Source organism: the organism of the source record quoted next, unplaced genomic scaffold, assembly GCF_019419815.1.
Source record: "Pyrus x bretschneideri cultivar Hongxiangsu unplaced genomic scaffold, Pyrus_bretschneideri_v1 Contig7, whole genome shotgun sequence".
NCBI classification, from domain to species: Eukaryota; Viridiplantae; Streptophyta; class Magnoliopsida; order Rosales; family Rosaceae; genus Pyrus; species Pyrus x bretschneideri.
This window is the reverse complement of record NW_025999809.1, coordinates 11504308-11523689: the sequence shown is the minus strand read 5'-3', so window position 1 is coordinate 11523689 and position 19382 is coordinate 11504308. Positions and strand designations below refer to the sequence as shown.

The 19382-nt window shown below is 36.6% G+C and overlaps 3 protein-coding genes and 1 long non-coding RNA gene across 5 annotated transcripts; 3 read left to right on the top strand and 1 right to left on the bottom strand.

The window, feature by feature from the left end:
• The first annotated feature begins 257 nt into the window (after nucleotides 1-257).
• LOC125472337 lies at nucleotides 258-2669 on the top strand. Its single transcript, XR_007254258.1, has 2 exons — nucleotides 258-2138; nucleotides 2361-2669. It is a non-coding gene; the product is annotated as an uncharacterized LOC125472337 (long non-coding RNA).
• Nucleotides 2670-2729: 60 nt separating this feature from the next.
• Nucleotides 2730-3424, bottom strand: LOC103951296. The gene has a single exon (XM_009362635.3). The coding sequence runs from the start codon at nucleotides 3287-3289 to the stop codon at nucleotides 2960-2962; it is 330 nt and encodes a 109-aa protein (XP_009360910.3). The 5' UTR covers nucleotides 3290-3424; the 3' UTR covers nucleotides 2730-2959.
• Nucleotides 3425-4602: 1178 nt separating this feature from the next.
• On the top strand, nucleotides 4603-8674 carry LOC103951297 (KH domain-containing protein At4g18375). Of its 2 annotated transcripts, XM_048573836.1 has the most exons (9): nucleotides 4603-4714; nucleotides 4995-5610; nucleotides 6025-6516; nucleotides 7020-7256; nucleotides 7342-7608; nucleotides 7698-7759; nucleotides 7846-7942; nucleotides 8090-8250; nucleotides 8342-8674. In XM_048573836.1, the coding sequence occupies exons 2-8, from the start codon at nucleotides 5020-5022 to the stop codon at nucleotides 8219-8221; spliced, it is 1878 nt and encodes a 625-aa protein (XP_048429793.1). In that variant the 5' UTR covers nucleotides 4603-4714; nucleotides 4995-5019; the 3' UTR covers nucleotides 8222-8250; nucleotides 8342-8674. The 2 variants fall into 2 exon arrangements, with proteins under 2 accessions (XP_048429793.1, XP_009360912.1); XM_009362637.3 differs by having other exon boundaries at nucleotides 8090-8674.
• A 3285-nt stretch (nucleotides 8675-11959) lies between these two features.
• Nucleotides 11960-16329, top strand: LOC103951298 (ornithine aminotransferase, mitochondrial). Its single transcript, XM_009362640.3, has 10 exons — nucleotides 11960-12126; nucleotides 12640-12748; nucleotides 13174-13404; nucleotides 13757-13916; nucleotides 14097-14152; nucleotides 14324-14476; nucleotides 14668-14765; nucleotides 15059-15139; nucleotides 15234-15467; nucleotides 15918-16329. The coding sequence occupies exons 1-10, from the start codon at nucleotides 11975-11977 to the stop codon at nucleotides 16078-16080; spliced, it is 1437 nt and encodes a 478-aa protein (XP_009360915.2). The 5' UTR covers nucleotides 11960-11974; the 3' UTR covers nucleotides 16081-16329.
• Nucleotides 16330-19382: the final 3053 nt, after the last annotated feature.

Genomic DNA, 19382 nt, shown 5'->3' with positions numbered 1-19382 from the left:
AGGTAGCCACAAATCAAAAAGTGTGGAGAAAAAAATAGACTCAACCATGGAAGCAATCAACACGTAGTGCCCAATCTTATATGCACTTTAGCACACCACTTTTGGACCTTTTTTTTTTTAACTTAATTACTGAAAAATATTAGTATTAGAGAGAAACCATAAGAACCAAATTCATTTAAAAATTTGATAAATTCGAGAGAATTGGAGAGATTTCATATATAGTGTATTTTAAACATTCACAAATTCCACTTCTCCCTCTGAGAATTTGAGAGAATTCACTCCAAATTTTACATAAAATCTCTAGAAACCAATTAAACTCCATATAAATCCATAAATTTATAAACAGTCTTGCTCTCCTAAGGTTCTTATTTTTAGGACTTATGATGACCAAATGTATATTAGCCACAAAATTATATTAGTTTAGATTCAAAAACTTAAAATATTTAACAACTTAATAAAGTAAAACCAACTTAAAATCCATAAACTATTAGAAAACCCATTTTCTTGTTTTGCTTTATTAAGTTGTCAAATATTTTAAGACTTTGTATCTAAACTAATATAATTTTGTAGTTAATATGCATTTGGTTATCAAAAATCCTGAAGATGAAAACCTTAGGAGAACAAGATTGAATTTCATAAATCCGTTAAATTTTTTCAAAATTCTAATTGAACAACACTCAAACTATAATTACAAAAAAAAAAAAAAAAAAAAGCCCATTTAAGAGTAGGCCCAAATTGAGTAGAATGAAATTTGGTTTAAGGGATATGGTACAAAAGCACATTCAAGTTCCATTTTAGAGGTAAATAAAGGTCAAATTTCAGTTAAATTCCCGGGAAAGAAAAAGAAAAACGGTCAACCGTCATTCTTCTTCTTCCTCAAACCCTTCACACAATTCACAGAAGAACAAAATTATCACAAGGAGAAGATCCATAGTGCTTGCCCCAAGCCTTGTGAGGCTTCCTTGCTCCATTTCTATGACCCCATTTCCCCACACCTTCATCTCGCCTTGCACTTGCTCTGCAACAAGATGATGAGCTTCTGCAAAACGAAGACCGCGCCGTCAATCTCTTCCAGGTCTCACACTCTCTCTCACTCTCCCTAAATTCACAATTTTTTTATTTTTTGCGTGACTTTTTTTCTATTGAATTGAATGTAGGTCTTAGAATTGAGATAGATTATGTTAATTTTGCTAATTTGATCTTACCCATTTGGTAGTTTATGTGGTTAGTTTAGAAAAGATAAGAACTTGGATGGTGAGAGCAGCTTTTTTTCAAGGGAATTGTTGATATTATGCAGAAACTGGAGCTGGGTCACTGGAAAATTGTCACCTTTTTCTTTTCTAATAATTTTTTGATCAATCTGCGGCTCAAAATTCCTAACTTTTTAGTTCTTTTACACCTCGAATGCACCTTTTTAACAATGACACTATCATACAATCATGCAACCTTAATTTTTTGTGACCCATGTGACTTCTGATGTGATTAATTGGGAGTGTTTGATGGCTAAGTATTGCTTAATTTTCTGAAATCAGTTCAAAAGCCTTACGAATTTGTTCCCCGGATCTCTGGGATTTGCTTGGGGCGGGTCTTGTGGTTGTTTGTGTATGAGTTTTGTGCTCAGAAGACTTTATTCAAAATGGGGAACAATCAAGTTACAGATAAACTAGAAATTCACACTGATGAACCACCTGTGCATAAAATTCAGATGGTTTCGGAAACCCCTTCCTTCTTAGAGTTGCTCCCAAACAAATCAAACTCTTATGGTTTATAGTCATTGCTTCTCAAAACCGCTTCCGTGTAACCAAACTCTATGTTATGTTTCTAGGTGCATATGTTATTAACGTTACCTCGATGAATTGTTATTTTGTCGTCGTAAGATTTTCAAAGAACTTAGTAACCTCATCTCAATGAACTGGTGATTTCAAACATATGGTTTCTTTTTTCTCAGTCTTCACCATTTGTAAAGTGTTTTTGCAGGAAACCTCTCCATCAGTTGTACTCAGGAAGAAAATACAATCTACAAACTTGTATAGGCTTAGTTTTGCTAAGATTATTGCACCAATGACGTAGCAGTTTTTATATGCATCTGCAGCTGTGCCTTAATTTCGATGCCGTAAAGACAGATTTTCTTGTAAACTGTAAGTTTGAGATATCTATTGGTTTGCATCTTCTCCCAGATCATTACCGTGTTCCTAAACTCAGTTAATCCGTTGTGCCTCCGGGTCACAAATTACCATGTTACAGCTAAATTGGCTGCAGATCAAAGCGGATTACAGCGTTGAATGTTATTGAATGGTTTATTTCGGAGTTCAAGTCATTTCGTTTGAGTTTCAAAGTTTCTTTGGTGCCCTTCTTGATAGGTTTACCTTGCGGACGCAAGAGGCAATGGTTTTCACAGGGAAGGAAAGGTTGTTGGTGTAGATCCAACCTATAATCTAGCTGCTCTGAAGGTGTTTATTTTCGTTCATGGACGATAGATGATCATTGACAGCTTATGTTTCCGTTTTATTTTCGGTTGCTTTTGCTTGAAACCGTTGGTGGACTATGCTCTTGAAGTGTTTTGATCAAAACTTAGCGTTGTACGTATTCATCATATTCAGATGTCTCTGTGAGAAACAATGTGCATAACATTTCACAGAACATGTCATAAATCACAAGACATTAGCACATCAGATATCTCAAATGTGAAAAGAAAGCTTCGTGCCAAATCTGTTCAAGAAACTCTTCGATGAACGAAAACATCGATCTTCAAAAGAAAATCGAATTCATTCATGGGTAGCCACACACTCACAATGCAAGTTCTAAGCAAATTGACATGAATACAAAACAGTTTCTATCATTCATAGAACCGAACACTTACCTGCAGATTCGAATAAGAGTAGTTTCGAATATCATCTTGTCAAAACAATGAATGCAAAACATCCCAATACAAAACACTATTTTATAAATTGTTATGGTTCTAGAACGAAAGCAGAGACAACTGTTCTTCAACAGAGCAACCAACGTGACAAGAAGCACGGCAAGAAGAAGGGATTAGAATGAGACCGAGGCAGCGCTGCTCCATCGGAGACGGCGAGGACCGCCGGGTGCTCCGATACTCCACCGCATCCTGAAGAATGATGTTGCCTTGTTTGTCGATGCAGTGAAAGGTCCCCAGGAAAAACCGGCCGTCCCTTATCCCAACTAGCATTCGCCGGAACAGAAGCTTCCTGGCGCGGTTCACGGCCGCCGGCTCCGACCCATCTGAGCTCGCCGCCTGAATCAGCGTTTCCGCCGCTTCTTGTTCCATGTTCGGGGTTCGGGGTTCCGGGTTTAGAAAGATCGGATTCGAATCGGCCACTGCTGCTGGGTAAAAGAAGGAGAAAGAAGATAGTTGAAAAAAAGGATATTTGGGGCAAATGCAATATAAAATAAAACCTCAGAAAAGTTTGAGGCAATTTTAAATTTGCCCCTTGAATTATAGTGATTGGTCCATTTTCGTCCTCAAATTTGTTATCAAACCAAGTTAGTTTTAACTTTAAAAGAACGTTTCATACACGGTCGGTTACAAAAATCAACATAACCACAGCGAGTGTAATTTAACTTTGTCAACGAAGAAATACATATCCAATTTTTTTTTCAAAAGGGATCAGCTGGTGGTTTCGTCATGGCAATCCACCTTTAAAAGGGCCGGAAAAACTGAAAAAAGCATTTCCATCTCTCCTTAACCATTATCGTGTGATTCACTAACGTCATGAATTAAACTCAAGACGTGTTACGTGGAATATGGGCTTGTACTTTTTTGATCGGCTTTTATTCAGTTACTTTTGTTCCATTTAATTTAGTTAGTTTAGTAGTTTTAGTTGATACAAAGTTTAAGGGAATATTTTTGCTCACCACTCTCAATTTATTGCTGATAAATTTTAAATTTTGAGATATGTTTCATAGATAAACACAAATCTTAAATTTAAACTTATTTAACGTTGATAAATAAGTAGTGAGTGCTACTACCACTCAATAGTAGTAAACAAAAGTGCACCCAAAAATTTGATGAATATAAAGTATCCAAAAAAATTTCTCCTTTTAAGAGTGATGCTCACCTAAGGTCCTCATTTTAAGGACATGTGAGGATTCATTTTATTATGGTCGTTAGATTTAGTCAATCGTTCCATTTTTATTAATCACTCTTACACGAATTTTTTTTTACCCGACAATCCGTTTCAAACAACTTCATCTTCCTTGTCCTGCCATCTCTTTCTCGAGCGGTGTTTAAAATAACAATTTTGGTGGAAATATCGAAATATCAATGTGGAAGTTTGTGGAAATATCGATAGCAGTAACTTTCAAGGAAATGATGAAAATTTAAAATGAAACTTTAGAGAGTGTCAACCACTAATTTAAACTTCACTTCACTTCTCTTTTCATATCTGTCTCTAATTTTTTCGATATTTCCATCGCTCTCGAGTCCCTCCTTCCTTGAAAATTACTCAAAATTATGAGCAACTTAATGGGGAATCCAAAGATCCAATGGGCTTAACTGTTCTGTCTATTTTTATCTTGGGTTTGGGCCCAATTGGATCCAGAAAGCAGCAATTATAATAATAAAAAGATGACGAACTAACTGTTCCTTCCTACGTCACATATCAGACTGCAAAGCGCGACGAGAAAAAGACAAAAAACCAAGGAACTCGACGGCCGCTTCCTATAGTTTCTGAAGCTCCCCGTATTTCAACAGGTGAGTTTTCGACTAAGGTTACCCATTCGATCAGAAGCTTTGATTCTCTTATTTATGCAAAGTTTATTCCTTTCCGCTGCAAATAAACCCTACTTTGTCAATCGAAGAAAACCCAATTTTTTTTTCTGTTTCTTTTGGTACAAAGATTGCCAGAGGGAAGGCAATCCAATATAATTTCAATCAAATTTTTTTCTTTCTTTTATCTGCTTATTGTTTTTCAGTTGTAATTTAGGTGAGTGCCCAGTTTTTGAATTTTTATTATTATTTTGGTGTGGTTTAGGAGGAAAAACCAATCCAGAGGAACAATGGGGGAGACGGGTAAGCGGTATCGGTCGCAGAGAGACCATGATGGGGGAAACAAGAACCAAAAGAGACGATTCAATGACCGAGACGAAAAGGGTAGTGATGATTTGGTGGTTTATAGGATTCTATGCCCTGATGGGGTTATTGGGAGTGTTATTGGCAAGAGTGGGAAAGTCATCAACTCGATTCGCCAAGATACTAGAGCGAAAATCAAGGTTGTGGACCCATTTCCGGGTGCGAAAGAGAGGGTAATAACTATTTATAGCTATGTTAAGGATAAGGAAGAGGTTGAGGTTGATGATGAGTTCAATGATATGGAGCCTTTGTGTGCTGCCCAGGATGCTCTTCTTAGAGTTCATTCTGCAATTTCGAATGCATTGGCTAGTGTTGGGGATTCGGATAAGAGACGGAGGGATAGTAGGGAAGACTGCCAAATTCTTGTTCCTTCTAGCCAGTCTGCAAATATTATTGGTAAGGCGGGGTCGACTATAAAGAAACTGAGAAGCAAGACGAGGACCAACATTAAGATTGTTGCAAAAGATGCCACTGATCCAACACATTCTTGCGCTATGGACTTTGACAATTTTCTTATGGTTAGTATTTGTTATTAAATAAGAATAATTCCTCAATGTTTTGCTTGTGCAATTAGGCATTTTAATTCTTGTTTTCAAAGGCGCCCAGTCAGTACAGTAGCTCTTTAGTTCATATTTGCTGCCTTGCCTTGGTTTAGAATTGTTTTCATATTTCTTGTGTTTATGAATTATTTTGGGTATACTACACTCTCATAGTAGCATGCAATAGTCGGAGTGAATAGTCTTTTCTACACCGTGTTAGAAAATTTTAATATGAAGTTCCTCAACTGGTGTGCTAAATGGACCTTCTTTGTGCATAAAATGTAATATGTTTACACACTTGCAAATTTTGCTCCAGATGTTTCACTTTTCTGTTTGGTTAACTTCTTATCCAGTAATATTTTTCTGTAAGAGTTCATTTCCCTTTGCAAACAGATAAATGGAGAATCAGAAGCAGTTAAAAAAGCATTGTTTGCAGTTTCTGCAATTATGTACAAGTTTGCTCCTAAGGAAGAGATTTCTCTTGAGACATCGGTACCAGAGGCCCTGCCAAGTATAATTATCCCATCAGATGTCCCTATTTATCAATCAGGTGGACTATATCAAAGTGGAGATTCTATTGTCTCTTCTAGAGCTGTACCTCCAATCATAGGTGCTACATCTTTACAGGATCTTCAGGGTTACACGGATAAAGGGAACACATGGCCCATGTATTCATCTGCCCTTCCTTTAGTTTCTGGTTTCGGTGTTGCCTCTCGATCTGAGGAGTTAATTGTGCGAGTATTGTGTCCCTTTGACAAGATTGGTCGTGTAATTGGCAAGGGTGGGGGCACCATTAAAAGCATAAGGCAGGTGAGTGGTGCTCGTATAGAGGTTGATGATACCAAGGACCGTGATGAGTGTATAATCAGTGTTACTGCAACAGAGGTATGACCATGATAATATACTATTATTATTACTGCAATGGAAGTATGACTGCGATGGTATTCTTATTCTTTATGTTTGGGTAGATTTATAAAGAACAAAATTTGGGAAGAGCTCGGTATAAATGCATGTTCCACTAAGGGTTCAGTATTTCTATTTTTGTTTTGTTATGCGTCTGCATAGTATTTTGCAGGACAAAATAACCTGGAATATTCTATCAAATTTTTGCTATTGTTGCTGGTTTTGTGCAGACATCAACAATTCCAGGATCTTTCTCTGAGCATGAGCTCATGTTTATTCACCGTTAGACTGTCAAAAATATAGATTTCATTGTGAGAAAGACTCATTATAATACATTCCTCAACTTTTAAAAGTTAAATGTCAACATTGTGTTGGGTGATTAAATTGTGAATAATCTGAACTGGTATTTTTCTATGGGCCTCACAACAGTGCTTGGCATTCATCTTCTTGGACATGTTGATCATGTTGGGTTTCTTTTTTGGCAGTCACCTGATGATCTAAAATCCATGGCAGTGGAAGCTGTTCTTTTGCTGCAAGAGAAGATAAATGATGAAGATGATGACTCTGTTTCAATTCGGCTCCTTGTTCCATCTAAATTTATTGGTTGTATTATTGGAAAAAGTGGTTCGATTATAAATGAAATCCGAAAAAGAACAAAAGCTGACATCCGTATTTCAAAAGCTGATAAGCCTAGGGGTGCTGATGCTAATGAACTTGTTGAGGTTGGTTCTACATAAATCTTCAACCTTTGCGATTCAATTTTTTCTTGTTGATCACCTCTTTATCAATTCTTTTTTCCTAATATAGGTGGCAGGAGATCCCAGTAGTTTGAGGGATGCGCTTATTCAGATTGTTCTAAGACTCAGAGACGATGTCTTGAAAGATAGAGATGATGGTCTTAACACCTCTGGCGGTGCTGAATCCATGTACTCGGGTGGCCCTACTCTCTCAATGCCATCTGTCCTGCCTTCTGTCCCCCCAGTTTCTTCGATGCGTTATGATCAGAGGGCTGAAAGTGGAAGTGGCTTGGGCCTGCTTTCTTCTGGTAGCCTCTATGGATATGGATCTGTGTCGGTATGTCCATTTAACTAAGTTATTTGTAGCTGAATAAACTCATAAATAAACCTCTGATAGTACTTGATATATGTTTTCTTTTCTTTGAGATGGGAGAAAATGGCTATGGATCCATGTCTTCGTATTCATCCAAGCTATATGGAGGGTCAGCGTATGTAGTTTCTTCTACCTTGTTTTGAAGCTTGTCTAGTTCGGTTTCTATTCATCCTCAAATTGTTTTTCAATAACATTATGCAGGTTGCCACCCCCTTCAACACTTGAGATGCTAGTTCCAGCGAATGCAGTGGGTAAAGTGATGGGCAAAGGCGGGGCAAATATAGCCAATATCCGGAAGGTGGGATGACCTTTCCTTTTGGATCTGTATCTACTGGTTGGTTATTGTGTAGAGATGTCAACATGAAAAATCTAGCTAGCTTCTGCCTAAACATGTAGGCTTTGTGTGTTTGAATGTCATTATCATTCATATTTGTGTATTTTCCAGATATCGGGAGCAATGGTAGAGATCTCTGAGTCCAAATCTTCCCGGGGTGATCGTGTTGCACATATATCTGGCACACCTGAACAGAAGCGTATGGCAGAGAACTTGATTCAGGCATTTATAATGGCCCCCTAACTTTCCAGGCTGATTCTTGCTGTTTAAAGGTGAATAGTCCTTTAAGCTAATATATGTCTGGTGCTTACAACAAAGAATCTTGGACATCTCTCCCTCATGTTTCCTCTCCTAGTTCTTTAGGTTTGATTCTGGGAAGAGCTTCTTCTCTAGGCTTATTCAACTTGACTCTTCCTGATTCTCCCACTAAAGCTGGTATTGAGACTGCCAAAAGGATTCGCTGCAGGGTTTATGCTTTAGGCATGTAGGCCCCATCTTTGTCGCCGAATCTATTCTTTATCTGCAATATTAATTCCTTTCTTTCCTGTCGCGTCGCTTCATCTGGTCTTATCTTTACTAGTATGGAATTCATCTAATTTTCGGTATTGTCACACTCTATATTTTATAAATTGTTGTTCTGGCCAGAAGATTATCAGTAATGACCATAATTTTCAATCTTATAGTATATGCTTGTTATTTCTCTGGCCATTGAACTCTTGCTCTCAGCTTCTTGCTTGAAGCATCTTCTAAATCAGTTATGTGAGTGAAATGCTATTCGTAATGATCTCTTCTTTGTGCTGTTCTCCTTAACTGAAATGCACTTTGCAGACGGAGAGGAATCACTTTCTGCAATTAGATAAACCACAGGGAATCTTTTTGCTTCTTTATTCTCTATCTTCTGTCTTCATCTAGGTTATCTGAAACGTCACCGAAGAATCAAATTTTTGAAATCACTGTATATATTAAATACTAATTGATCTTTTGGCTCGTTTTTGGTGCCATCCTCCACCATAGTTAAAGTAAATCTCACAACATTTCTCTAATATTAATCCGTGTGCCCCACACAAAAAACTCTCAGGGAGGCGTTTTGTAAATTGACCTCCTGGGACTCCTTAATACCCTTGTTTAGTTTCATGATATCGTTGGATTAAAGTTAAGATTCACAACTATGGGGCTCTCTTTTTGACACTTAGAATTCATTGTATCCTCTTGATTCTAATCCATGAGTGAACTACTGTGCTTCTAGCACCGCTTACTCTCTTTTCTCAAATTCAACTAAGCTAGGATACCGATAACAGATAATCTTCGGTATCTTCATTGATCATATTAGACTTGTAAGCAGACTCTTTACCAATATTATCCCCTCACGGATCAAACTACTCACTTATTGAGATACCATCTTCTGGTTGTGGTGCAGATTGAGTTATCATCTTCTGGTTCTAGTTATTCATTCTGTCGTCGAATTCTTTTCTGCAAATAGGGCCTGCTTGTGTAGTAGTGTTGCAGTTTAAATGATGCTTCCCTAGAAGTCGCATGCTCTCATTACCACAATGCCATTTTGATATGTCCTAATCGTTGTTGTAGTGGTTTAGCTTCAGTCGTTTACAATGCATAAGCTTCTAGTTTCATATAGAGGAAGATATGGTACACAGAAATGTAGCATTTAGGTGACTTCCTTCCTATAGATTACAATGGAACATTCATGTAGGTGTTTGCTGAATACTGATCTCATCAAAAAGCTCTTAGGTGCGTGCTAAGGACCCGATCTTTCTAGTTACTTCAGCTCCGTTTCTATTCTAGATTTTTGTCAAGCCACTCCCTTCCGAATACTTATTATCGAACACATTCTACTCTTGTCTCTTTGAACTTTAAGTATATTTCAAGTAGGTATTTCACCGGTGCTGGGGGCTTGTGTTGAATCAGTGGTATACCGTAGCTGTGGCCGCATTTTACAGGCTATTGATTGCTTGTGTACTGAAATTGATATGCGATGCTTCGAGATTGAGATTGAAGCCACCGGAAGGTGGCGGAGGATCGGTTTGATAGCTTGGGAAGGGGGTTGTCAAATGTACACTGAGTATAACTTGCATTTGTCTGTAAATGAAGATTTTTTTTGAGGTTTGCTTGTTGCTTGTGAATTTATGAGTGGAGTTGATGCTTTGTTCGTTTTGCAGCTAGTTTATACGAAAAACTTACATGATACGATACAGATGGAGAGTTGTTATTGACACTAGAAAAAAAGGCACGTGCACCCGCTCTTGTTTTCTTCATTTTTTTGCACTCGGGAGTGTAGATGACATTTTGGAGTGCTAATAATAATTTAATCAATTGACTCTCAGGAATCAAAAGCGTAGAGAAATTAGGAAAATTATGATGACAAAAAGGGGGTGAAATTAGGAAAAAAAATCTTGAAAAATGAGTGGAAAATTAAAACATATGATTTGTGTTGTGGCTGTCATATTAGGTGGTTTTCTTATGGAGTTTGAGACCAATACTTGCATCCCACTTAAAGGGGAGAGTTTTCAATGTGTCAATAAATCGGTTTGGTACATCAACTGTGATAATATATGTGGTTGGATATTTGAAAACAAATTTCAATCACTTGTATTATAACACAAAGTGTAACAGGCAATATTCTCGTCACGCTGAAGAATTTCATCATTCAAGGGGGCAGGGTCGATGGCTCGTTTATCCAATGGGTTCGAACGTGTACTCAACTTATTCTGTCCACTCACTAATCACTGTGATTAGATAACTTATCAAAATAACCTAATCAATTTTCATATGACATGTCAAAGCATTCAAATAATTTAAGTTTAGTGCTGAACAATAAATAGAAAAAGAATTGATTATTCACTTGAGTGATCTTAAAATTTTGTGGTGTTGGATAATTGCTTTCAGATGAGTGATTTAATTTATTTTACTATTCAAAGTTTGAAATTTAAACGTATTTAATGGAAATTAACTTCTAATCTTGTCCAAATTCAAGACATATGATAAATTACCGATTAAGTAAATTTCAATCCTAAGAGATAAATTGGCATCTGATTTGTACTATAAGTCTCTCGCAATAAGTTTGAGTGAGTGTGATACTTATATATAAAAATCAAACAGACTGGGTTTGATACTTATAGGGTACAATACTACTACAATGTGAGTTCAATAATTTGAGTTATGCTATACAAAAGTTGGTATAAGTATTTCATGGGTTTAATATATTGAATTCATGGTATCACACTCAAATTTTTCGATCTAATATGCAAGTGTGATTGCCATATAAGTTCAATAGTATCTCACTTTTTTCGAGCTACTATGGAAGTCCTAACTTATCTGATAGAATAGAAGCAACAAAACGAGCAAAATGTAAATTAGATATAGAGTAATGTTAAAAAACGATACACTTGAATTATATTTTGTAAACCACATAATATAACAGTTGATTCTTCTTCAACTTAGTGAAATGTCTTTGTGAGTCTTCACACCTTCAAAAGAGTGGACTGTCGTGGCGAAACCACCAATTAATCCTATTTATAAATAAATAAAAGTAAAAAAAAAAAATTTAACCATCGTCTCTCTGACATTTTAATTAGATAGGATGACATGTGACGTGAGTAGTAGTGTTTCAGCCAACAGATCCTCTCCGAATCATGGGGATCTGTAAATCGTATCCGTTCATCGTACATCGTACATCGTACATCGTACGGTCAGTTTTTATCAGGTACTGTTTGTATTTTATTTAAATAAAAATATTTAAAATAATTTATGACGTACAATGTACGATAAATGAATATAATTCACGAATCTCCGATCCTCATAAAAGATGCTGCGAGGATCCGGAGTCTGTTTTCGGATCGAGGATGTCAAAACGCCCAAAAAAAGAAAGCGAGTAAACATATTCTCCCTTTCTACCATAATTTTATCCGAAATAATTTGGAAAGTTGATATTAGCAAACAAATAACGAGTAACGAGAAGAACATCATCGTCGTCATCCATCAATGGCGAGCAGGAGATGTTTGCAGCGTGCTCTGAGCACATCGAGCTTGAAGAGGAGAGTGATTAGGAGGAGCTTTGCTGCTTTCCCTCAAGCCAGCTCCCCTTCATCTTCGCAGGAGCTCATCAACTCTGAATATCAATACAGCGCCCACAAGTCATCTCTCTCTCTCTCTCTCTCTCTCTCTCTAAAATCTTCATGTCTCATCCAAAATTTCTCATTTCTGCTACTTTTTCCATTCTTCTTCATGTTCTGCCTTCTGGGTTCTCTGCTTGTTTCCATCTAATTCCGTATCCGTGGGTTATGAATGCAGTTCTAATTATATAAATTGGGTTTTGTATATAATTTCTTATTGTTTTGTGGTTAAATTCTTCGGATCTCCTGCACTTTCTGAGCCTGCGTTGATTGATCCGAGCCCACTTTCCATTTTTTTCTTTCTGGTGTGACTTTTAATTGTGATTATCATGGATGAACTGTATAAAATGAGGAATACTGGGATTGTCTGCACATTCAATTTCAACTAATTCTGTGTGTTTGGCTGTGCATTTCACCTGTAAGGAGCCTCCGGAAAAGCTAACTGTGTTAAATAATTGATTACAATTGTAAAGTCTCCTCCTTTTTTGATCGGTTTGAATAACTACAATGCTGAAGTCTCCTCCTCCTTTTCAGTTACCACCCAATTCCCATTGTGTTTTCTCAAGCAAAAGGATCATGTATACAGGATCCAGAGGGAAACAGATATCTGGACTTTCTTTCAGCTTACTCTGCTGTTAATCAGGTATAAAATGTAAGTCAATATGTTACAGCACTCGTGCAGGCCAGCACGAACGTGCACACACGCTTGCACATACAATGTGCACGCCCTCACGAACGTGCACACACGCTTGCACATACAATATGCATACATATCTGTAACCAGCCTGTAATTGAAACTGCCTTATCTGCTTTCTGCACCAGATGACATGAATTTTATTTTCCATTCGAATTACAAAATGGAAAATTCACTACAATGATGTTCCTTTTTCATGCATTATGTTCTCCTTTTTAATCAATTATTAATGTGGCACTGGCTTGTTTCTTTACATCCGAGTAAATTTAAAGCAAGTGAAGAAGCTTGTTCACATAAGAAACACCAATTCTTGAAGCAGATTTATAGCGAATAACATTTTTTTTCTCATTATTCAATGGAATTTCCTGCTGTAGGGACATTGCCATCCAAAAATCATCAAGGCATTACAAGAACAGGCAGAAAGGCTCACCCTTAGTTCTCGGGCTTTCTATAATGATAGATTTCCAAGATTTGCCAAGTATCTAACAAGCATGTTTGGCTATGACATGGTGCTGCCTATGAACACTGGTGCTGAAGCTGTGGAAACAGCTTTAAAGGTGGCAAGGAAATGGGGTCATGAGAAGAAAAAAATTCCAAAAGATGAGGTAGATCTCAATGAGATGTATCTCGTATTTTACTATTTTTACATAATCTTATTCGTTTTAGTTTTCCTTTTCTTGGGGTACTTCTGATAATTGCACTCACCTGAATATGTATGCATGATTATGTATCTTATAGAACCACATAATCTAGGGAATTAGATCACACCTCAAAACAAGTTAGAACACAGATATTCTGACTTAGAATCCTGATTTGTATGTAAGTATTATTCTCCAACACTTTTCAAATCGTTTCATTTAGAATTGTGCCATTCTAGTTCGGCGACTTGAACATTAGTAGGACAAGGGCAAGGTTATTGTTTCAGTTATGTCCCTAACTCAACTAAGCCATACACAGGCTATTATTGTGTCGTGTTGTGGCTGCTTCCATGGTCGGACTTTGGCAGTCATCTCCATGAGCTGTGACAATGAAGCAACCCGTGGCTTTGGACCCTTGTTGCCTGGACATCTTAAAGTTGATTTTGGTGATGCAATTGGCCTTGAAAAAGTTTTTAAAGGTTTGATAACAGTTTTTGTGTGTTTAAGAATGTGTAGAGCTTGTTCGATATGTACTCCACCCTGCAACTTAAAAGATCACATCCATTTAGACCATCATATAGCTTGCACATTTTTAATATTTATTTACCAGATTTGTGTAGTAAAATTGAACTGACAAATTTTTTTGTTATGGAGTGCAGAGAATGGAGACCGCACAGCTGGATTTCTCTTTGAACCCATTCAAGGAGAGGCTGGGGTATGTGTTTTTCGCAATTCAATATTTGATTGATTTACGCTCGTCAATAGAAATGTGACCGACATGTATACAGTTGTTGGATGTAGGATTCGAACACGTGTTCTAAAATTTAAACCATAAATTCCATCTTCAATCAGTTCTTTTGAGAAAAATTTTATGTTGTGATCACAGGTTATAATTCCTCCAGATGGTTATTTGAAAACTGTTAGAGATCTATGCTCGAAATATAATGTTTTAATGATTGCTGATGAAATACAATCTGGTTTAGCACGGTCAGGAAAAATGCTTGCTGTTGATTGGGAAGAAGTTCGCCCAGATGTAGTGGTGAGTTTCCTTAAGTATTGGGAACAAGTTCGCCTAGCTCTGAACCATGTTTCTTCTTAATCTAAAACTTTGACAATCTGTTCTTAAAATATGGAAGCTGTTTTGTCTTCATGATTTGTGCAGTGCAGACTGTGCAGTTTTGTTTATAATTATACCGGATGCTTAACCAAGACTTTATGGGTTTTATTCAGATACTAGGAAAAGCATTGGGTGGTGGAGTGATACCTGTAAGTGCGGTGCTTGCAGACAAAGATGTAATGCTTTGTATCCGACCGGGAGAGCATGGAAGGTTTGCTGGCTGCTTCCATCTATGATCTCTTCTAGTACTTTGAGTGTTCTCGTCGCCATATTCATGTTTTGTACCGGAAAAGTTCTTATACAATTCTTAGTAGCTTTTTCAGATAAGATTGACTCATGAGCAATTTGCATGACCATGCCTGAGAAACATGATTGCCATTTTCCGAGAGTTGTTTAATGGTTTCCGTAACTACTAATATTTTGTCATTCTTTCTCTCACTTGCTTGCCTTGGTTTCGGGCTTATATAATGGCTAACCTTACTATTAATTTGGGGTCATCTGCAGCACCTTTGGGGGTAATCCGTTGGCTAGTGCAGTTGCTGTTGCCTCACTAGATGTAATCAGACATGAGAGACTTGCTGAAAGGTATCAAATATAAACCCTTTCACTATCCTCGCTTTACGGCCTCATTATAAAATCATTGTAGAAATTATGTTTCTTGACATTCAACTACCTATAGATCAGCTGAAATGGGACAAGAGCTTAGGAATCAGCTAGTCAAGATTCATCAGCAATTCCCAAACTACATAAAGGAGGTTCGAGGAAGAGGTTTGTTCAACGCTGTGGAGCTCAATAGCAAGAATTTATCCCCTGTTTCTGCTTACGATATCTGCCTAAAGTTGAAGGAGAGAGGAGTTCTTGCCAAGCCAACACACGATACTATTATCCGATTGACTCCTCCACTCTCGATAAGGTAAATACAGGTGTTGATGATCAATCATGTTTTAATCTCATTGAAATTAAATACTTGACAAGCATAACTATGATCCGGTGGTACCTTTTTCCTGCACAATGATCGGGAAAAAGGGATTTAATGAGAGGGTAATTTTTTTTATGGATGAGGCATGATGAACACAGACATGCATATACTTAAACGAGTAAGCAAAGTAGTCTGCTTAAGAGATAAGTCCGGTCATTCGTTACATAGAGTTTAAAGGCTACGCTACTGTAACAGTTTTAGCATTGGCAAGTGTGGTCGTGGATTCAATCAGGTAGACTAGTACGTTCTATGTTACAAGCCAATATGTTGTATAAGATCTCTCCTGTGCCACAGAAATGACAGCATGTTTACCTGCATTTAAAATAAAAGGTTTCAGGATATTTTCTGTGTTCTAATCATATAACTTCGATGCGCTGTTTTCAGTTTGGAGGAAGTCCAAGAAGGATCAAAAGCACTTTCAGATGTTCTGGAACATGATCTACCAAAGATGCAGAAGGAAAAACCCGAGAACGCATCTTCGACTGCTTCTAACATATGCGACCGTTGTGGGCGAAACTTGTATGATTCTACACACAACGATCACTGAATCATATGTTCTGTGAATCCTGAGAATTTATCTTTGTCCTTCTCAAACTATATACTTTCTCAATAAAGTATTATTTGTCCAAATACCTAACCTCACGTGGATGATACGTAACTTCGGTATAAAAGAAACATCATAGGTCTACATTTTATTTTCTATAGCTCTAGTTTTTCACGGTATCATGACAGTTATATGTGGATTGTTTGGATGGGAAGAAATTACAGAATCTTATAAGAATATGTAGATTTTCGACGTGCTTTCAGTGTCGTATTATTCTGAGGACATTTCCTTGAGTGTGATGTTTTTCCCTGTAATTTTCTGATTTTGTACTTTGAAGCAGACATGAACATAGCTTTGGTGGTATCGGTATTGTGCTTACTAGTTATTGTCAAACGTTTTGTTTTTAAGAGCATTAGCTGGAATTTCCTTGTGAAGTTTGTCTTTGCTCAAAGTTTAACCCAGCTTCTGTGATGAAATTTGTCTTCTCCTTTTCTGGGGAACGTACTCTGTTCTGGACTGGTGTGGTAAATCCTCCCCCTCGATCGAGGAAAACTTCCATGTCACGGGGATAGATTCTCACATTCTCTGTCTTGGGTGTCACTTACCTTTTATCTTACTTATCACATTTTACGTGACACATATGACCGAGAGAGTTGGAATATATTCTCATTATAAGTAAGATAGTCGTCCCCTCACTGGATTAGACTCTACTACTAGGATTACAGTCTAATAATATTCATCTTCACTTGTAACGAGAGATCTTAAGTTCAAACTCTTGTGAACGGTGAGCTCGATATCTTACCTTTTTTGGTATTTTTTGCAGATTTTGTGATCACATTCACATGATATGTTTAGTACCTATGTTGTTGGTTTGGTGGTGAGGGGGAGTGGTTGTTAATTTACTTGCAATTATGTAGTGTGCGCTGGTTTCCACATGTGAGATGTCACGTGTTTACTTCTACATTATATCAATGAGGATCCTAGTATATATAATTTTCTCTTTAAATGAAGTTTATTTTAAAAACTTGAATAAAATTTTACAATCGTCTACTCTCAACTAACCAACTTTCAGTATATCTTTCTTAGTTCAAAGTAAAACAAAATATTTGATGAAAAAAAGGGTAAAAAAAAAATGTACTAGTTTCTTTTCTTAGAATATTATTTTAATGCTCATGACATGTATTTTTGCTTACATAAAATGAGAATGAAAATTGCGTTTAACATGGTGAGAAATTACCTTAATTCTTGACTTCCTCTATATTTTGTAATACATGTAAACTATAAAAAATATACGAGTTCCACATTAACCGATGTCAAGTAGCTACAAGATCATGAACCATATCATGCAGTAGTGCTAGTTTACCACATTATGGTTCTTCTTTTCCTATTCTACGATTTAGAACTTTCTTATTTCAAGTGAGTAAACATATCGGGCTAATTAGCCGAATAAAACAAATTTTCCTCCCAATGGTTTCTTTTATTTAGATGGGAATATTGCAAGCTTAAAAGTTTCTTTGTTTTATTGGTATTTGATAGGTAGGAGGGGACATGGTAGAGACACAATAATGCAATACTTTTGGTTGTTACGTAATTGTAAGGCAAGAGACAGCTTCTTAATGACTATATTAAATCAAATTAATGTAAACAGATCATGTTAACCCATGAGAGAGCCCTAGAAAGCTTATTATAATTAGACTTAATTATTAATTAATAATTACTAATTAACAATAATATTAGTCTAATATATTTGCTAGGTGGACACATCACATAGTGAAGCTTAGCTGGATTTCATTAGCTTAGCTGTTTCGAATTCCATTAAAATTTCGATGTGCCCCAAAATACCAAGTGCACCTAAATATCTAGATATCAAATTGTCCAATTTCTATCGAATATCAAACCATATCATGTGATGTTGTGGCCACCATTTTTGTTGAGATTCTTTTTGCAAGCACTAGTCGATTAGTGGTGGTTGTGTTTTTTTTTTTTAATAACAAGCGATATATTAGAAGCGAACACACCACCTCAAGAGCTATCAAATTCATATCGCAACATACTTTTCAAAAGTTATCAAGCAAGTTCGTACTGGCCAATTCTTCAAACCCACCGGGAAACTTTCAAGGAGCTGACAATTCTCCCAATACTTTAATTTTAGCCAATTATTCTTTTTATAATTAGCAAATTCCCCCACCCCTTAAATTTTGATTTTAGCTAATTACTCCTTGAACTTTTATAATTGGCCAAATTTTCTCCTAAACTTTAATCCCCTTCCTAAACCCTGAAAATAAAAATGTATAGAGTGAACTAGCGGAAGAGAAAAAAAAATATATGTTGTCCACATTCGAACAAAATTATCTTTTTCCAATTACAAAAATAAAATTCAGAGAAAGATTGACTAATTATAAACATCCATAAATAATGGACTAAAATTAAAATTCAGAAAAAAAAATTGGAGCTTTTTCGTTGATTAATCCCCCTAAATACAGTTCAAATTTCAAATACGTTTACTTGAATTATTTTGGTAGAGACTAGAGAGATCTTCATTAAAGCAGGCCCCATAGGTTTTAATTCATAAAGCTTGTACAAAGAAAAATGGGGAAAAAAAGTTGGGTGATTGACCTAAGTCCTGTCCATTCCTGATGTGGATGTTTCAGCAGCATGCTGCCTCTTTCAGCAAAAATGATGCTCTGATAGTAATCTGTCCCTGTTCTCCATCCAGAATCGCCTCACAAGAGACAACAAAGAAGGAATGAAGAGAGAAAAGCGGGAAAAATTCGATGCTGTTTCGGAGTATCTTATATTACAAAGCTTTTTAACGTTAATTTTGATCATCGTATATTTAATTAAGGATCTGAAAATTAAATGCCTTAGAATATAAGATACTCCAAAGTATGTTACAAAATCCCAAAATGCGTTATACTTATTAATGCCCACGTGAAATTGCACAAATTAGGGCAAGAAAATTGACACGAGAGAAAGGAATTTAGGTCAAAGGCTGCGACAAAAGATATGGCTGCCTATGCACCAAATGGTAATGGTGCTCTCTGTCCTTCAACTTTGAAGCCAGAGCCAATAGTTTGGAGTATCCGGTTAGGGCCGGCCCTCAGAATTTGGGAACCTTAGGCGAGCCTTTGAAATAGGGTTCTAGAGTTCTCTGACTCCCGATCCTTTGTACATTAACATGTGTAAAAAAAATTCACTAAATACATGAAAAGTCTATTTCTACATCAAATATCATTAAAAATTAATATCAAAAGAAGAAAGATATATAAACATTACTCAGATACTAGTATATTACCCGTCTCACA